Raw genomic sequence first — 15,245 nt, forward strand, 5'->3', positions numbered from 1 at the left:
GTCTCCCCTCACCCACCAAATCCCCCTGCAGTAGCCTGGAGGGGCGAAGATAAAGGACTGGGCTAGCAGGAGAGCAGGGGCTGTAGAGGGATTATGGGGCATGGGCAGAGCTGGCGGGGGAGGTGGAGCCCAGGCTGGAAGAGCAGGAGGCTGTGGGGGGCACTGAGGGGCATGGGCAGAGCTGGCGGGGGAGGTGGAGCCCAGGCTGGAAGAGCAGGAGGCTGTGGGGGGCACTGAGGGGCATGGGCAGAGCTGGCGGGGGAGGTGGAGCCCAGGCTGGAAGAGCAGGAGGCTGTGGGGGGGCACTGAGGGGCATGGGCAGAGCTGGAAGGGGAGGGGGAGCCCAGGCTGGACGAGCAGGGGCTGGGGGTGCCCCAGGGACGGGCATGGGCGGGAAGCAGGGCCGGGGGCCCAGACTGGCACAGAGGGAAGCTGTGGGTCCGGAGAGCAGCGGAAGAGGGAGGGACACGAGGGCTCCCAGCCCTTCAACCAGCCACGAGGGGCCCGGCCCAGACTCACCTTTGCCCCGGCCCTGAAGACGGGGTCGCTGACGCTGCAGGCGCGGGTGTGGGGGGAGGGGGCGCTGCATTCCACCTTCACCTGGCTTTCCCCCTGCCGGGGCGGAAAAACCCTTCACCATCCTGCCGCCTCCATCCGGCAAAGGGGGGCAGGGCGCCCGCAGGCTCCCGCTTCTCCCTGCCTGGCGGGTCGCGGCCCGTTTCCCACAGTCAGGAAGTAGCGTTGGCCAACAGCGCCGTTGTGTTCCAAGCCCACGGGGCCGCTTGAGGCAGCTCCTGGCTGCAGGCCCTGAGCCTCATCTAGCCAGGACCAGACGGACCTGTCCCTCTGACGGGTGAAAGTCACATTTCTTACCGACACTGTCCTATTGCAACCCCCCCAGGGGCTGTGATAGGACAGTACCGGTAAGAAATGCAAGTGTGGGATGGTTTGCAGGGGGGGCACAGGGCAGGGGGCTGTGGCGCGGGAGTGCTGGAGTCAAGACAGGTGGGGCAGGTACAGGAGGCAGGGAAGGGGTTGTGGGAAGAGCTCCGGACGGGTTTGGGGCGGGGAAGGGAGCTCGGGACAGCGGAGCCCATGTTCCCCAGCTGCCCAAGGAATGGAGCTGGAGCCTGGTAGTGCCCCGGCTTCCTTTCCTCTTTGCCCTCTGACCTCGCATGGGCCGGAGGCCTGTTCCAAGCGGGGAGGATCCGTGCTCCAGCTCAGGCTCGCTTTGTGACAACCTGCCTTCCCTCCCCCACAAAGCCCCCCCCCTCCAGCCTGCGCGCCCCACGGCAAGCGAGCCTCCCACCTTGAGCGACAGGCTGGAGAAGTGGAGGTTCCTGGAGAACCAGAGGTTCAGGCTGGCGTTGTAGGCGTTTTCCTTCTTGTTCTCCAGCACCACGTCCACCAGAACCTTCCTCTTCCCCTTGTGCACCACGTGAGGCTTCTGCCTGAAACGGGGAAGGAGCTGGCGATTCAGCGTCGAACTCGGGCCAGCAGGGAGACATGCCCAGGACGAGACCTGAACTCACGAGCTTGGGATCTAAAGCTTCGGCCACTTCAGCTAGAGCCCATCCTCTGTAGCTCACTGGCTGGAACTGACACAGATTGGCCACTAGAGGGCGGCCACGGGCCGCAGTGGTGCGCATCCCTCTCCATGTGTCCTGTAGGCCGGCGGTTTTCAAACTTTTTTTCTTATGACCCCGTTGAAGAAAATTGTTGATGCTGAGACCCAACAGAGTTTGACTGCAGTTTGGGCTCTGGAGTGGGGCTGAGGACGGGAGCTTTGGCGCGTAGGAGGGGGCTCCGGCTTTGGGGAGGGGTCAGAGCTGGGGCAGGAGGGGCGTACCTCGAGCGGATCCCAGTAAGCAGTGCAGCAGGGGGGCTAAGGCATCTTCCCGCCTCTCCTGGCACCGCAGACCAGGCTCCCTCCAGAAGCAGCCAGCAGCAAGTTCCCAGCCAATAGGAGTGCGGAGCTAGTGCTCAGGGCGGGGGCAGCGGGTGGAGCCCTGTGCGCTCTCCCCACCCCCACCTAGGAGCCGGCCACCTCTGGGGTGCAGCTCAGTCAGCAGGGAGCCCCCCCACTGCTCACCTGATCCCCCTGCAGCCACGAGACCCAGCGCCCGACACCCCCCCCCCCCCAAGTGCTGGGTCCCGACCCCTAGTTTGAAAGCCCCTGAGCGCTTGCAAAGCTCCCTGCGTCTTGGGAAACGCCAGGTTCAGTGACTGGGCTAAGGGCCCTACACGTCCATGGCCGAGCTGGGGCCACGCTCCAGGCTGCCCGCGCTGTCGTACCTGGATCCGGAAAGATCCATGTTCGCCTGCAGCACCAGGTCCGTGATGCACTCATTGTCCTCGCCACAGTCCTTGAAGAAGTGGATCTGAAAGCAATGGGGGGGGGGGGGGGGGCTGTCACTGTGGGCCACCAACGGGTCGATTACGAGGATCCCGGCTCACGGGTTTTTGCCCCTCCCCACTGCTCTTTCTCCCCCAGAGCCTCCAGTCTGGGTGACGCACCCACAGGTCCCTCTGAGTCATAGACATTGAGGTCAGAAAGGATCAGCCCCTCTGTGCCTCAAGCCAGACCCACCCATCACCCCCACACTAAGCCCAGCAACTGAATATGGACCGAAGTGTTCCGGCTCACCGGAGACAAGAGGGTGGATCTGGAGCCACCACCAGCCTAGAGGTGCACACACACAGTCTAGAACAGCGTTTCTTAACCTTGTTAAGACCAAGAAACACCAAACAAATGTTTTTATGAGGAACACCCAAGATTTTTTGTTGAGCAAAAAAAAAAAAAAAAAGCGGCCATTTTGAACTCTGTTGTTCTCCACAGCACACCGGTGTTCCCTGGAAACACTGGTCTAGAACCACACGCACAATCCTGTGGTTCTAGATGGATCCATCTCCCCAGGGCACCTTCTAATGTTCGTTTCATCCTCCACATCTCTGTGTGTTAGGAGGCAACCTCCCCTCCTTTCTGCTGCCCACAGGCTGCTGCAGAGAAGGAGGACAAGGGGGAATCCAAGAGACAGGATCCCGGCTGGCCAGGCCCACAATAGCTTGTCAAATGACCCGGAGCAAGGGGACCGGATGGGCCGAGCACGCACCAGTTTCTTAACCATGGTGGATGACTTCTCATCCAGCACCGGGCCTGGCTCAGAATCGTTCAGGGCAAATTTCACCATCATGCTGACAGGCCTCAGGTAGTCTGTGGTGTCCTGTGGGGAGAAAGGAAGCCAGGTTAGCTTTCAGGAAGGGGTTCCTGGCCATTCACTGTCTCCTGAGAAGGAGGCCAGCTTTGATGGAGACCTGCTGGACCTCATGCTTCACTTCCCACAATGCACTGTGGGACCTGAAGGGTCACTTTCCTCCTAAGCCTTCCGTGTTAGCCATCGCAGGAGGCCTTATCTACACTGGCATGTTTTGTCACCAAAAACTGCCTTTTGCAGACAACACAGTGAGCGCGTTTACACTACAAAGCAACTTTTGTTGGGAAAAACACACAGTTTTGCAGACAAAAAACCTCCACCCATGTGAGAGACTTTTGTCTTTTCCCCTCCCTTTACTGTCGACAAAGAGTCAGGGTGGACTCTGCTGTTTGTTTTGTCGAGAAAACTGGCTTCCACCAGCATCCCACAGTGCCTAGCCTGATGGCTGTGCTCAGTGTTTTGTGATCTCTACTGCCCTGCAAGCATGCTCCCCCCTCCTCCCCTTTAAAGCTCCAGGAAGTATCTGACAGCTCATAGACTTTAAGGTCAGAAGGGACCATTATGATCATCTAGTCTGACCCCCTGCACAATGAAGGCCACAGAATCTCACCCACCCACTGGAATAATCCTCTCACCTATATCTCAGATATTGAAGCCTTCAAATAATTTAAAGAACCCAAGCTGCAGCTGAGGGAGCTGCTTCCTTTGGGGAACAAACGAAGAGGAAATCATTGGAATGATCTTGTTCTGCCCTGCTAGGAACACAGCGGCAGGCAGACGGCCGCTGCAGGGGGATGGCTGGAGAGACGGCTGAGAGAGACTGCCAAGGCTGGAAAGACTTCCTTGGCACGAAGAGCTCACAGAGCTACAAGGGAATCCCAAGGGGTGTGTCTAGACTGCAGGGTTTTTTTGGAAAAATTGCCGTTTTTCTGAAAAAAACTTCACTTAGGTCCACACTGCAATCGCGTTCTTTCGAAAGAAAATCAAAAGAACGCGTGGGTTTTTCTGACATTGGTAAACCTCATTCTACGAGGAAGAATGCCTTTTCCGAAAGATCTCTTGGAAGATCTCGTGGACGCAGAAGAGGGAGTTTTTTTGAAGACGAGACCTCCAGGAAAAAGCACAGGTGCCTTGGTGGCCATTCTGCCCATAGTCATCACAGCTTACATGCGAGAGAGCGTCCAATGAGTGTGGACGGTCTCTTTTGACAACGCAGATTGCTTTTTCGATGCGCTTTTGCAATGTGGACGCTCTCTTTCGGAAGAAGTTTTTCCGGAAGATCTCTTTTCTAGAGATCTTCTAAAGGTACCCAAGAAGTGCAGGGATTAGCTTGGCCTTCCCACCACAGTGCATTGTGGGATACGTACCCACATTGCTTTGCTCTAGCTGTCAATAGGGCGCTAGCAATGTGGCCATGACATGTTGACAATGGGAGGCAGACAAACTGGTTTGACCGGTTTTCACTTTTGGCAATTTTGCATGTTGACAGCACTTTGGTAGTCCAGCCTTCCCAGTGCAGACAGACCTGTAGCCTTAGCCGATGTCTCATCCAGATAACTAGAGGTGAGCTGCAGAGGGGAAATGACCTGCAACTGGCCCTTCTCTCCCTGCAGCTGGGATCAGAAGGGGCTGCCGGCCGGGCGTTTGCTGGGAACCAGGAACTTGTCGCTGCCATGGTCCAAAATAACCTACATTTGATGCTGCTGCAAAAACCCCACTAGAGCAGGGTTCTGGGGCGGGCTGGACTGAGAGCCTCGGTAGCTGGCTGAGCCCCTGTGAAAAACGGATGATTTCCAGGCCGCCGAGGGCTTAGGTTTAATTGTCCTTATTGCATAATTCATTATGCTAATGGGCTTGGAACATAAGCCAGGCCTCATGACTATTTTAAATCTAAACCAAGCCCAAGTAAATAACTAATTCCCGGGAAAGGTAGCTCAAAGATGGGATCCGTTGCAGGAGGAAACCCAGCTAGAAAGAGAAATGCTCTGATCCTGAGGGGCAGGACAGCCCCCCCACCCCCATTGGGAAATAGGGGCAGGAGGTGGCATGTAGAGCAAGAAGGATCTATGGGAGGCAGTGTGGTCTAGTGGGGAGAGCACCAGGCTAGGACACCTGCAGCTGCTACTGACCCTGAGCAAGATGCCGCGCCTCTCTGTGCCTCAGTTTCCCGCTCTTTAGACTGTCAGTTCTCAAAGGGCAGGGAGTGTCTCTGGCACTCTGTGGTGGGACAGCAGTCCAGACAGACGTGGCTGAGATCACTCGGCCCTACCTGGCTCAGGAACCAGCAGCAACGAAGCCATAGCTAGGTCCTGGCACTCGCCTGTGTTTGCCTGCAGATAACACCTTGCAGGGTAGCATAGCCTCGGGGTCTGCATGCAGCAGCGTGGCTGTTAGATGCGGTTGCAATTCTGGTGCTGTACAGCAGGAGGCAGGCTACGCCATCTCCAGCATCGGGTTGTGGCTCTCCTCTGAACCAAAGCCCCCTCCTCCCCATGCCCACCTTTACTCACGATCACATGGAAGGGGAGCGACTGGCAGGCTGCCTTCCCCACGCTGGTTCGGAGCCGCTTCTGCACCAGCTTCTGGGAGGTGGCGTCGAACACGGCCCTGGTGCTGAACTTCCTGTCGTCCAGAGACACGTTGTACCGGATGCCTGTGCCGACAAGCGGGGGGGAGTCACTCCGGAGCCCCGGCACCGCACCGCATCCGAAGCCGGGGCGGGCGCCAGCACTCACCGAAATGCCGATCCCCCCGGCCTGGAGAGCGGGAGGTTGCGCGGAAGCAGACGGTGGCCGTGATGCACACGGAGTCCTTTCCGTGTCTCTGGCAGTTCTTCTGGAGCACGTTGATGGAGGGGGGCTGGAAGGCCAGCGAGACGTTGACCTGGATGATCCTCCGTGACCTGGCCCCCGGGAAGCACACGTTCAAGGCCCTGGATCTCTGGGGCACCCCGAGGTCCCGCCGGGGCCAGCTCAGCCCTCCAGGCTGAGTCCGTTTGTCCAGCTGCACAGGAAACTAGTGCCCCTGGCACCCGGCACAGGGAACCAGACACTCGATCCTCTGTGCCCATCCCATCGAGGGTGCTCAGGTCCCCTGAAGAGGCCTAACGTTGGGTGGAGCAGTCCCCCCAGGACTCATCCCTGCATTGGTGGCTTCCCTCCACACTCACCCCAGGCCTGTCATTAATTAAGGAAGTGTGGCCTAGTGATTAGAGCACGAGACACCCTCAGGCATCCTGGTTTCTATTTCCCAGCCCTGCCGCTGGTCTGCTGGGTGTTCTCAGGCAAACGCCTTTCCCTGCTAGGTGCCTCAGTTTCCCCAACTGTATAATGGGGATAAGGAACCTGTGCTCCTTTGGAAAGCACCGAGGCCATCTGCTGGTCCGACACACTCGTTACCAATCCTGCTGGTGCCCTCTGTGGTGGGGCATCGTGACTCACCGTAAAACCACGGCGGCTCCCTGGGCCCCGACAGCCAAATCCACCAGCTGGTCCCCATCCAGGTCCATCTGTCCGACCACGCTGCGGCCAAAGTAGCTCAGACTCGGGTGGAGTGATGAGGCTTCGATCCGCTGGCAGGTAAGTGGGGAGTTAGTCAGAGGTGGAAAAATGGCCCGGGCACCAAAAGGCACAGACAGTTTTACATGTCCTCCTACGAGGTAGTGTGGCCTAGTGGTTAGAGCACTGTGCAGGGACTTAGTGGTTCTGGTCACTAAGGCTACATCTAGACCGTGGCGCTATTTAGGGATACCGGAAGTATCCCGAAATAGCTATTTTGCGTCTTTTGATCGTGCCTGTTATTTTGAAATCGATTTCAAAACAACAGGCATGCTGGCCTCCCCGTAACCCTCATTCCACGAGGGTTAAGCGACATTTCGGAATAGCTGTTTATTTTGAAATCTGACGCTCTGTAGACAGTGCCAAATTTCGAAATAAGCTATTTTGAAATTAGATCGAGATAAGCGACGCAATTTGCTCAACACAAATTGCGTAGCTTATTCCTAGGTAAGGGTGCAGTGTAGCCGCACCCTAACCTGCTGGGTGACCTGAGTCAAGCCATTTCCCTGCCCTGTGCCTCAGTTTCCCCACCCATCCTTTGTCTCGCAAGAGCTTTGGGGGCAGGGACTCTCAGACTAGCTGCCCAGTACGATGGAATCCTATCTTCTTGACTCTCTGATGTAATAAGCCATTAGCACCAGCCCACAGGGGAACCAGTCTGGTTTTCAGGAAGGTGCTAGCTGTCGGCAGCTCTGATTTGTGCCAGGCACCGTACCAGTGCCCAGAGAGTCCTGAAGGCAGCTGTAAGCCCACTCACCCTCCTGGCCCAAGATCTCCAGCCAGGAAATCTCCGTGTCTCTGCCTGGCCAGAAGAATCCCTCCCCGTTGGTGCTTCTAACCCTGACGGGAAGGGACACACCCACCTCTCAGGACACCCAAAACCTGCCCTGGCTGGACCAGACAGGTGTCCACATGATGGACAGCCCCCCAACCCTCCTCTGGGCTGAGTCCAAGCACAGGAAAATCCTTCAGCGCCCCAAGCAAGTCTAAAGGATTTTGGTGCCATCTGCCACCAGGGGGCAGTGGAGCCATGCTCAAAACCCCACATGGCTCTTTATTCAGCCCTTCTAAGTGGGGTGGGGGGCGACCCCACCCCCTGTGTAGTAGGTCCCAGGAGCCCTGATGCTCTCCTCCAGAAATCAGTGTGAGTTCTCGAGCATCTGGGCCCGGGTATTTAACACGGGAGGGGGTCCTGGGAATGTGTCGGGGCTGGCTGTGGGGAAAGGGTGCCTGTGAGGGGCACTGGAGCAGGTGGGCTTAAAGCGGAGGAGGGGAGACTGGGAGGCAGGACTCCTGGATTCTGCTCCCAGCACCAGGAAGGAAGCAGAGGGGGGTGGGAGCGAGGAGCCCAAACTCTTGGGTTCTGTTCCCACCTCTGCCACTGATTCAGCCTATGGCCTGGGACATGTCACTTCCCCTCCCTGTGCCTCAGTATCCCCAACAGGAAAATGGGGATGATCTGGGATACAGGGTCAAAAGTCATTAATTAATTAACATTAATGCATGGGAGTGTTGCACTTTGAGTTCCCCAGGGGCTAGTGATTGCTATAAATGACACATTACTATTAATCAGGGATGATCTAGGCAGTACTGGGTCCTGTCATGAGGGCAGAGGACTGGACTCGATGACCTCTCGAGGTCCCTTCCAGTCCTAGTATTCTATGATAACCCTCTGTTATTATCAGGAGTGAAAGCACTTGTTTACCATAGGTCCTAGCGTAATGAAGGGATTGAGTTAGGAGCCATACACGTCTCTGGATCTAAATCTTCCTTAACAGGGCAGGATTTCTATAGCACTGTAGCCCAGGCCAGGCACGCCTGGCCCTCCAATAGCCCCACCCCCGCCCAACGGACTGACCTGCTGGTACTGCGGCAGGATGGTGGTGCGGGAGCCGTGGTAGATGTATATGGCACCCTGGTGGCCATCCTCCAGGGGCGCTCCCACCACCACGTCGTTAAAGCCGTCGTGGTTGAGGTCGGGCACAGCAGCCAGAGCGTAACCGAGGCGGGAGTCCTGCGGCTTCTTGCCGGCACGCAGGGTCCCGTTGAACGTCAGGAGCCGCTGGGATGTGGGGAGGGAAGAGAAAGGCTCTTACTGCCCATCCAAGGTGAATTCAGCCCCTTTGTGCACCTGCCTGGCTCACGTCTACTGGGAGCCTTTGATCATGTCGCCCTCCAGTGGCTGGCCCTAGCAATTGCAACAGCCTACTACTTCCACGCAGCCAAGGGTTAGCTACACCTACATTGTCCTCATGCCACAGACGGGGGAAGGGGGCAGTTGCCCCGGGGCCCAGCGATTTAAAAGGGCCCAGGGCCCCCAGCCACCTGCCTTTAAACACTGCTGGAGCACTCTGGGCAACTCTGGGAGTGCAAAACCACCCCCCACCACCTTGCCCAGGGGCCCAGAAATTCTGTTGCCCCCTCCCCTGCCGTGCACCAGCTCAGCAGTGGTGGCAGGGCCACATCTAGAGGCTGATGGGCCTGCTACTAGAGCTGGCCTTTGAGCTCCGGACATAGAGGCCTGTGTTTTAAAATCTAGAGGCTCCAGGTTCAATTCCCCTCTGGTGACATCCAGGCCAGTGATCCCTGTCAGCTGTGCGCTTGTGCGGCCATTCAGGAGAGATTTAAAGGCTGCCCAGCTGATTGGCAGAGAGCCCACAGCTCCGTTTGTGTTTCTCCTGGTGGTGCACATGCATCGGTGCATGTAACAAAATTCATTCCTCGCTGGCAAAGATTCGAGGGATCCAGAGATGTGGTGTGCGACAGAGATCTGCAGGCTTGCATTCCTGTTCCTCCCCCTTGCAAACCAGGCAGCATCCTCTGTATAGACACGACCCTGGAACACACACCCAGGGAGCCAGGGTAGGCAGGCACTGTAAGGTACCTGGCCTACTTTGTAGATATAGACCCGGCCTGTTTCTTTGCTCTGAGCTCCCAGGTACATTGGGGCGGCGACCAGCAGGACGTCTGTGATTCCATCCCCATTCACGTCCACAGGACACACTTCGCTGCCGAAGTACGAGCCGATCTGCAGAGGGGGGAGGGAAGGGGCAAGGGTGGTGAGGAAGCAGTGAGCCCTCGTCTTCCTGCTTCCCCGGCATGCGCAGCGCCAGCCTGGATTTCCTCACTGCCCAGGCCCTGTCTGCACACAGACGGGGCACCAATTTCAGAAGAGGCTCCAAATGGGCTGACGCTGGAACCGGTGCCAGAAGCTGGGTAAATGCCCCGTGAAGTCAGACGTCAACTGGTTTGGAGCCAAAATGGACCCAGCGGCAGGGTGTCTGTCCCACAGTGGCACTTTAAGGGTTAAAACCCACCTGGCGCCACCAGCTGTGGCAGGTATCAGCCAATTAGGGCTCAGCTGAGGGCAGTATAAATAAAGGCTCCTGGTGTACAGGAAAGACAGGGACTCACCGTTGCTCTAGTGGCGGAGCAGGAGGGACCTGGCTGCCAGAGGCTTCCTGGCTTAGAGCAGGACTGGGGAAAGGCAGGTAGGGCTGGGGAGCTCTGGCCCGGCAAGTTTGAGATGACTAGGGCTGCAGAGAGGCAGCTTGGGCAGGCAAAGGCAGCAGGTCCACCCGCCTCCCCACCCCCTTGCCAGTGATGAATGGCCCGGTCAGACTGCAGTTTGCCCCTGAGGCAGGGGCTAGGTGATGACTGAGGGTCACTGAGGCAAGGTGGGCATAGGAGGTTGGGGTTCCCAGAGCGGGGAGGACCCCAGAGTGTGGGGGCCCTGTGGCAGGGCAGTACCCAGAGGGAGGGTGTCACAGTCTGGGAGGGATGTGGATCCTAACACAGAGGTGGAGAAGGTAACAGCAGGCGTGACACCAGCTGAAAGGGGGCGCTCTGGTCTGGATGAAAATAATTCCCAGAGTGTCCAGCAGGTGGCATCCATGTCTGTGTGACAGGCGCCTACAGATTTCACTAAAATCGGTTCCCAACAGATCAGTGTAAAACCTATTAAACCAGTTCCCCTGTTCTCCTGGGCTGTGTCTACACTGGCCAGTTATTCTGGAAAATCAGCCGCTTTTCTGGAATAACTTGCCAGCTGTCTACACTGGCTGCTTGAATTTCTGGAAAAGCACTGACGATCCAATGTAAAATCATCAGTGCTTTTCCGGAAAAACTATGCTGCTCCCGTTCGGGCAAAAGTCTTTTTCCGGAAAACTGTTCCGGAAAAGGACCAATGTAGACAGCAGAGATTTCTTTTCCGCAAAAAAGCCCTGATCACGAAAATGACGACTGGGGCTTTTTTGCGGAAAAGCGCGTCTAGATTGGCCACGGACACTTTTCTGCAAAAAGTGCTTTTCTGGAAAAGCATCCTGCCAATCTAGACGCGCTTTTTCCTAAAATACTTTTAACGGAAAACTTTTCCGTTAAAAGCATTTCCAGAAAATCATGCCAGTGTAGACGTAGCCACTTAGACAAAATCCCAAAGGAGCCAGCCGGCTTTGGGAGATAAGAGGTGGGAAGGGGCGTGGAATAGAAGGTACAACTGCATTCTACCCCCAGTAGGGGGCACTGTCTGCAACTTTACCAGCGCTGCTGCTCGCCAGGCAGCCTGCACATCCTCATGAGAGAACATCACCAGCGCTATGTCTACACTCACGGCTTCTTGAGCGAGTAATATGCAAATGAGGCTAAGCGTGGAATATCGCCGAGCCTCATTTGCATACCTAATGAGCCACCATTTTTTTCAGAAGAGGCTCTTGCGCCGTTACTCCTATTACTTTTCAGGAAGAACAGCATTGTGCAAGAGGGTTTTTCTTGCACAAGAGGGGGCAGTGTAGACGCTCCTTCTTGCACAAGAGCCTCTTCTGAAAAAAATGGTGGCTCATTAGGTATGCAAATGAGGCTCGGCGATATTCCACGCTTAGCCTCATTTGCATATTACTCACGCAAGAAGCCGCGAGTGTAGACATAGCCCATGTGTCTGGGTAATGACAGTGCAGCCAGTCCATACCCGGTACGTGAGGGGGTGTCTCAATGAGGGGCGGGGGCGTTGGTGGGGTTGGGTGGGCACAGGGACAATCTGGTGCTAGTGGGGGTAGAAAGGGTGTATAATTCAGACTGACGCATGTTGCCAAGGGTGGGGCTCTCACACAGGCGTTAAAAACTGCAGTGGGGAGAGGCACCTGCCAGCGCCAGCACAGACCTGCCCTGGGCTTGCTGCAGCTGAGGAAACCCTCCCCCCCCCCCGCCATCCAGTCTTGGTGCTACTGCAGGGAGAGAGAGCTGGGGGGAGTCCTCACTGTAGCCCCCAGACGGGCTCTTCTTTGCCCCCACCCCAGAGCCCTCACTGCCCCCCCCCACCCTTGTCCCAGCCGTGAGCCCTGCCCACGCACACTCCGAACAACTTAGCCCTGCCCCCACCATGCTAATTTTGTGATGTGCGCCAATCATTATCATCATATCCATTATCACCATTATGCACTAGGGTGCACGTCGCAAAATTCATTCCACGCAATGGTGGGAAAAATGAGAGGGAACACCGACTTTCCTTTTTTATACGCACACACGGACAGTTGCGCATGGTGGGAATTTCTCACAGAATGCTTTTTTTCCTGGAAAAAGGCCGATTCACATCTCCTCCCCCCCCCAAACTTGTTCCCGAAGGAGGGTCAAGTTTGAGAAATGTGTCTGAAAAACCTGCTGGGAGTGGGGGGAAAGAGCCTGCATTCTCCCAGACAGAGACTGGCCTTTCATAGCTTTCCAGGGCCAAGTGGCTTTTCAGTTTGACATGTAAGCTGTTCAGACTGGCAAAAAGCTTGGGGGCCGGGGGAGGGAGACGACAAAAGGAAACATTTGGGCTACGTCTCCATTGGCAAGATTTTGCGCAAATACTCTTTAACGCAAGAGTTTTTGCATGAGAGTATTTGCGCAAGAGAGCGTCTACACTGGCAGGTGCTTTTGTGCAAAAGCATCCGTGCCAGTGTAGACACTCTCTTGTGCAAGAAAGCTCCAATGGCCATTTTAACCAGCGGGTTTTCTTGCGCAAGAAATTCACGTTGCCTGTCTACACTGGCCTCTTGCACAAGAACAGCTCCCGAATCCATCCCCAGTGCCTCGGGGTCTGGCCTCACTGGCAGGTCGTTGGAGGAGCAGAGGTAGCCTCTTTGCAGAGACACATCCCAATGCCACGCAGGCTGCTTGGCCCTACCTGCTCCCCGGTGAGAGCCTGGGATATGGCCACCTGCCCACTGTTGCTCATCTCGAACAGGATAACCTTCCCCTTGTGCTTAAAGCGCGGCGCCCCCGCCACGTAGAGACACTTCCCGTTCCGCAGCCGGACCGAGGAGACTGTGTAACCTGTCCCGGAGAGAGGAGATCCCGTCAGCAGAGCACACCAGGGCGGTTCTACGGGGCGGGCCGTGGGTTCCTGGGATTGGGGGGGGCAGGAAGCTGGTGGGACTGGGGGGCTGACGCAGAGAAATGGGTTTTACTGATCGGTGGCACTGCCTGGCGGGGACGTTAGTCTGAAGACAGCCCTTCCAGAGAGAGAAGAATGGGGCAGGGGCCATCTCTTTGTACAGTGTCTCCCACCACCAGGAGGGGTGTGAGGGGCCACCAAACGGCAAATAAAAAGAAATTCATACAGTGACTGAATGCACGGAGCTGTTCCCTCTCCCAGTCCTCGAGAGGCTGATGTGGGGTAGGGGTAGCCGTGTGGCACATGCCTCCTAGGGCTGGTACCTCGCCCACGCGTAGCCCAGGAGCCAGCTGGCAGCTCATAACAGCCAAACCCAGCAGGGATGGTCCTTTGGTTTGTACAACATGCAGCGCGAGAGGGTCCCGGCCCACACTTGGGGCTCCCAGGTGCACCCCCCGTACAAATAATAAACCGCAGCGGCTTAGGGCCAGGTTTCTGACGCTATATAGGCAAGATGCAGTTCAGGGTCAAGTGGGGTTTGTAAGAACATTGTTGTGAGTGAGGTACCTAAATCCCTTGGGAAATCTGGCCCTTGGGTTGGGCGAGGTGACCTTGAGACATTCCATGACCTGCAGCCCACGAGACCTGACTCGCCCACGTGTCTTAGGCCCTTGGCTCCGCCCCCAAAAGTCACATGACAAAGAGAGGCGGGGCAGTAGACACCCAAGGCTGCTCAGCCCTGGGAGAAGAGGGCTCGGGGCGCCCCTCACCTAGGTAGGCAGCATGGTTTTTCAGCTTCAGCGGAAACTCCTTCTCGAAGGCTTTCCTGGGCGGGATGACCCGGCCGTGCCTGCTCTCCTTGAGGACGGCACCATCCCAGTCGTACGCCCCCACGGTGCCAAAGAGGATCCCGTCCTGGCGGGGGCGCGGAGGAGGAAAGACGGGAGACAATAATGAATATTTCTGGAGTCCGACGCAGAGCGGGGAGGCTACGAAAGGCAGGTTCTGCTCTGCAGTCGCCCTCTGGGGTAACAGACGCAGGCAGTGGCTGACAGACAGAGACAACGTGGCCTAGTGGTTGGGACTGCCGACGAGGTCTCGGTGGACCTGGTTTCTCGAGGACTTGGTGACCTTGTGAGGTCCCTGCCCATCTCCCTGCTTCTGTTTCGCCTTTGTCTGGTCTATTTAGATCAGCGGTTCTCAAACTTTTGCAACCCGAGGACTCCCATTTGGATTTGAATTTTTTCACAGACCCCCCCCCAGCTTATCTTCCTGCCCCCAAACTAAGCCTCAGACTCCACCCCTTCCCCAAAGGCTCCACCCCACTCCATGCCTGCCCCACTTCTTCTGCAAGGCCCCACCCCCACCCTTTCTCCAAAGCTCCGCCCCCTCTCACTTCATTTCTCCTCCACACTCTCACTTTCATAGACTGGGGCAGGGGGTTGGGGTGCAGGGAGCGAGGGTTCTGGCTGGGGATGGGACCAGAAATGAGGGGTTCAGGGTGTGGGAGAGGGCTCAGGCGGGGAGCAGGGAGTTGGAGTTGGGGGGGCTAGGGTGATGGCTTTGGGTTGGAACTGGGGATGAGGGGTTTGGGGTGCAGGAGGGGGTTCCAGACTGGGAGGTGGGGCTGAGGGGTTTTTGAGTGTGGGAGGGGGCTTCAGGCTGGGGCAGCGGGTTGGAGTGCGGAAGGGGGTATGGATTCTGGGATGGAGCTGGGATGAGGCATTTGAGGTGCAGAAGGTTGGCCACCCCTGCTGTAGAGGCTGCGGCACTAGGCTCCAGAGGTCCCAGGTTCAAATCTACCTGCAGGCAGTTACACTATTATTATAAACTAGCCAGCTAGAGAAGAGACAATGGGTTTTAGACTGGACATTTGGAAGTTCGACAAAGCCCTGCCAGGGAGGGTTGAGATTAAGTTGATCTGCCTCATGGCAAAGGGGTGGACAATATGATTTAGAGATCCCTTCTAGCCCTGCATTGCTAGGATTTTGTAATCCAACCAGCAGCGGCCTTACCTCCAGCAGGTGGGTGGAGAAACCGATCTGGGACATCTCCAATTCAAATGAGCTTTCGTTGTATCCATGAGTCCCTGATGGGGAGTGG

General features: G+C 56.8%; 1 protein-coding gene across 1 annotated transcript in view; it reads right to left on the reverse strand.

Moving 5' to 3' along the window:
• ITGA10 (integrin subunit alpha 10) overlaps nt 1–15,245 on the reverse strand; it is an 80,320-nt gene that overhangs the window by 15,939 nt on the left and 49,136 nt on the right. The window contains exons 10-21 of the mRNA XM_075908365.1: nt 15,158–15,231; nt 13,913–14,057; nt 12,933–13,081; nt 9,657–9,800; nt 8,631–8,834; nt 6,656–6,786; nt 5,951–6,117; nt 5,726–5,868; nt 3,114–3,224; nt 2,296–2,381; nt 1,310–1,451; nt 520–612 (exon numbers count right to left, since the gene is read on the reverse strand). Coding sequence (XP_075764480.1) covers nt 520–612; nt 1,310–1,451; nt 2,296–2,381; nt 3,114–3,224; nt 5,726–5,868; nt 5,951–6,117; nt 6,656–6,786; nt 8,631–8,834; nt 9,657–9,800; nt 12,933–13,081; nt 13,913–14,057; nt 15,158–15,231 — 1,589 coding nt within the window. The remainder of the gene's footprint in view (nt 1–519; nt 613–1,309; nt 1,452–2,295; nt 2,382–3,113; nt 3,225–5,725; nt 5,869–5,950; nt 6,118–6,655; nt 6,787–8,630; nt 8,835–9,656; nt 9,801–12,932; nt 13,082–13,912; nt 14,058–15,157; nt 15,232–15,245) is intronic.

This window comes from Pelodiscus sinensis, chromosome 24 (genome assembly GCF_049634645.1).
Source record: "Pelodiscus sinensis isolate JC-2024 chromosome 24, ASM4963464v1, whole genome shotgun sequence".
Lineage (NCBI taxonomy): Eukaryota > Metazoa > Chordata > Testudines > Trionychidae > Pelodiscus > Pelodiscus sinensis.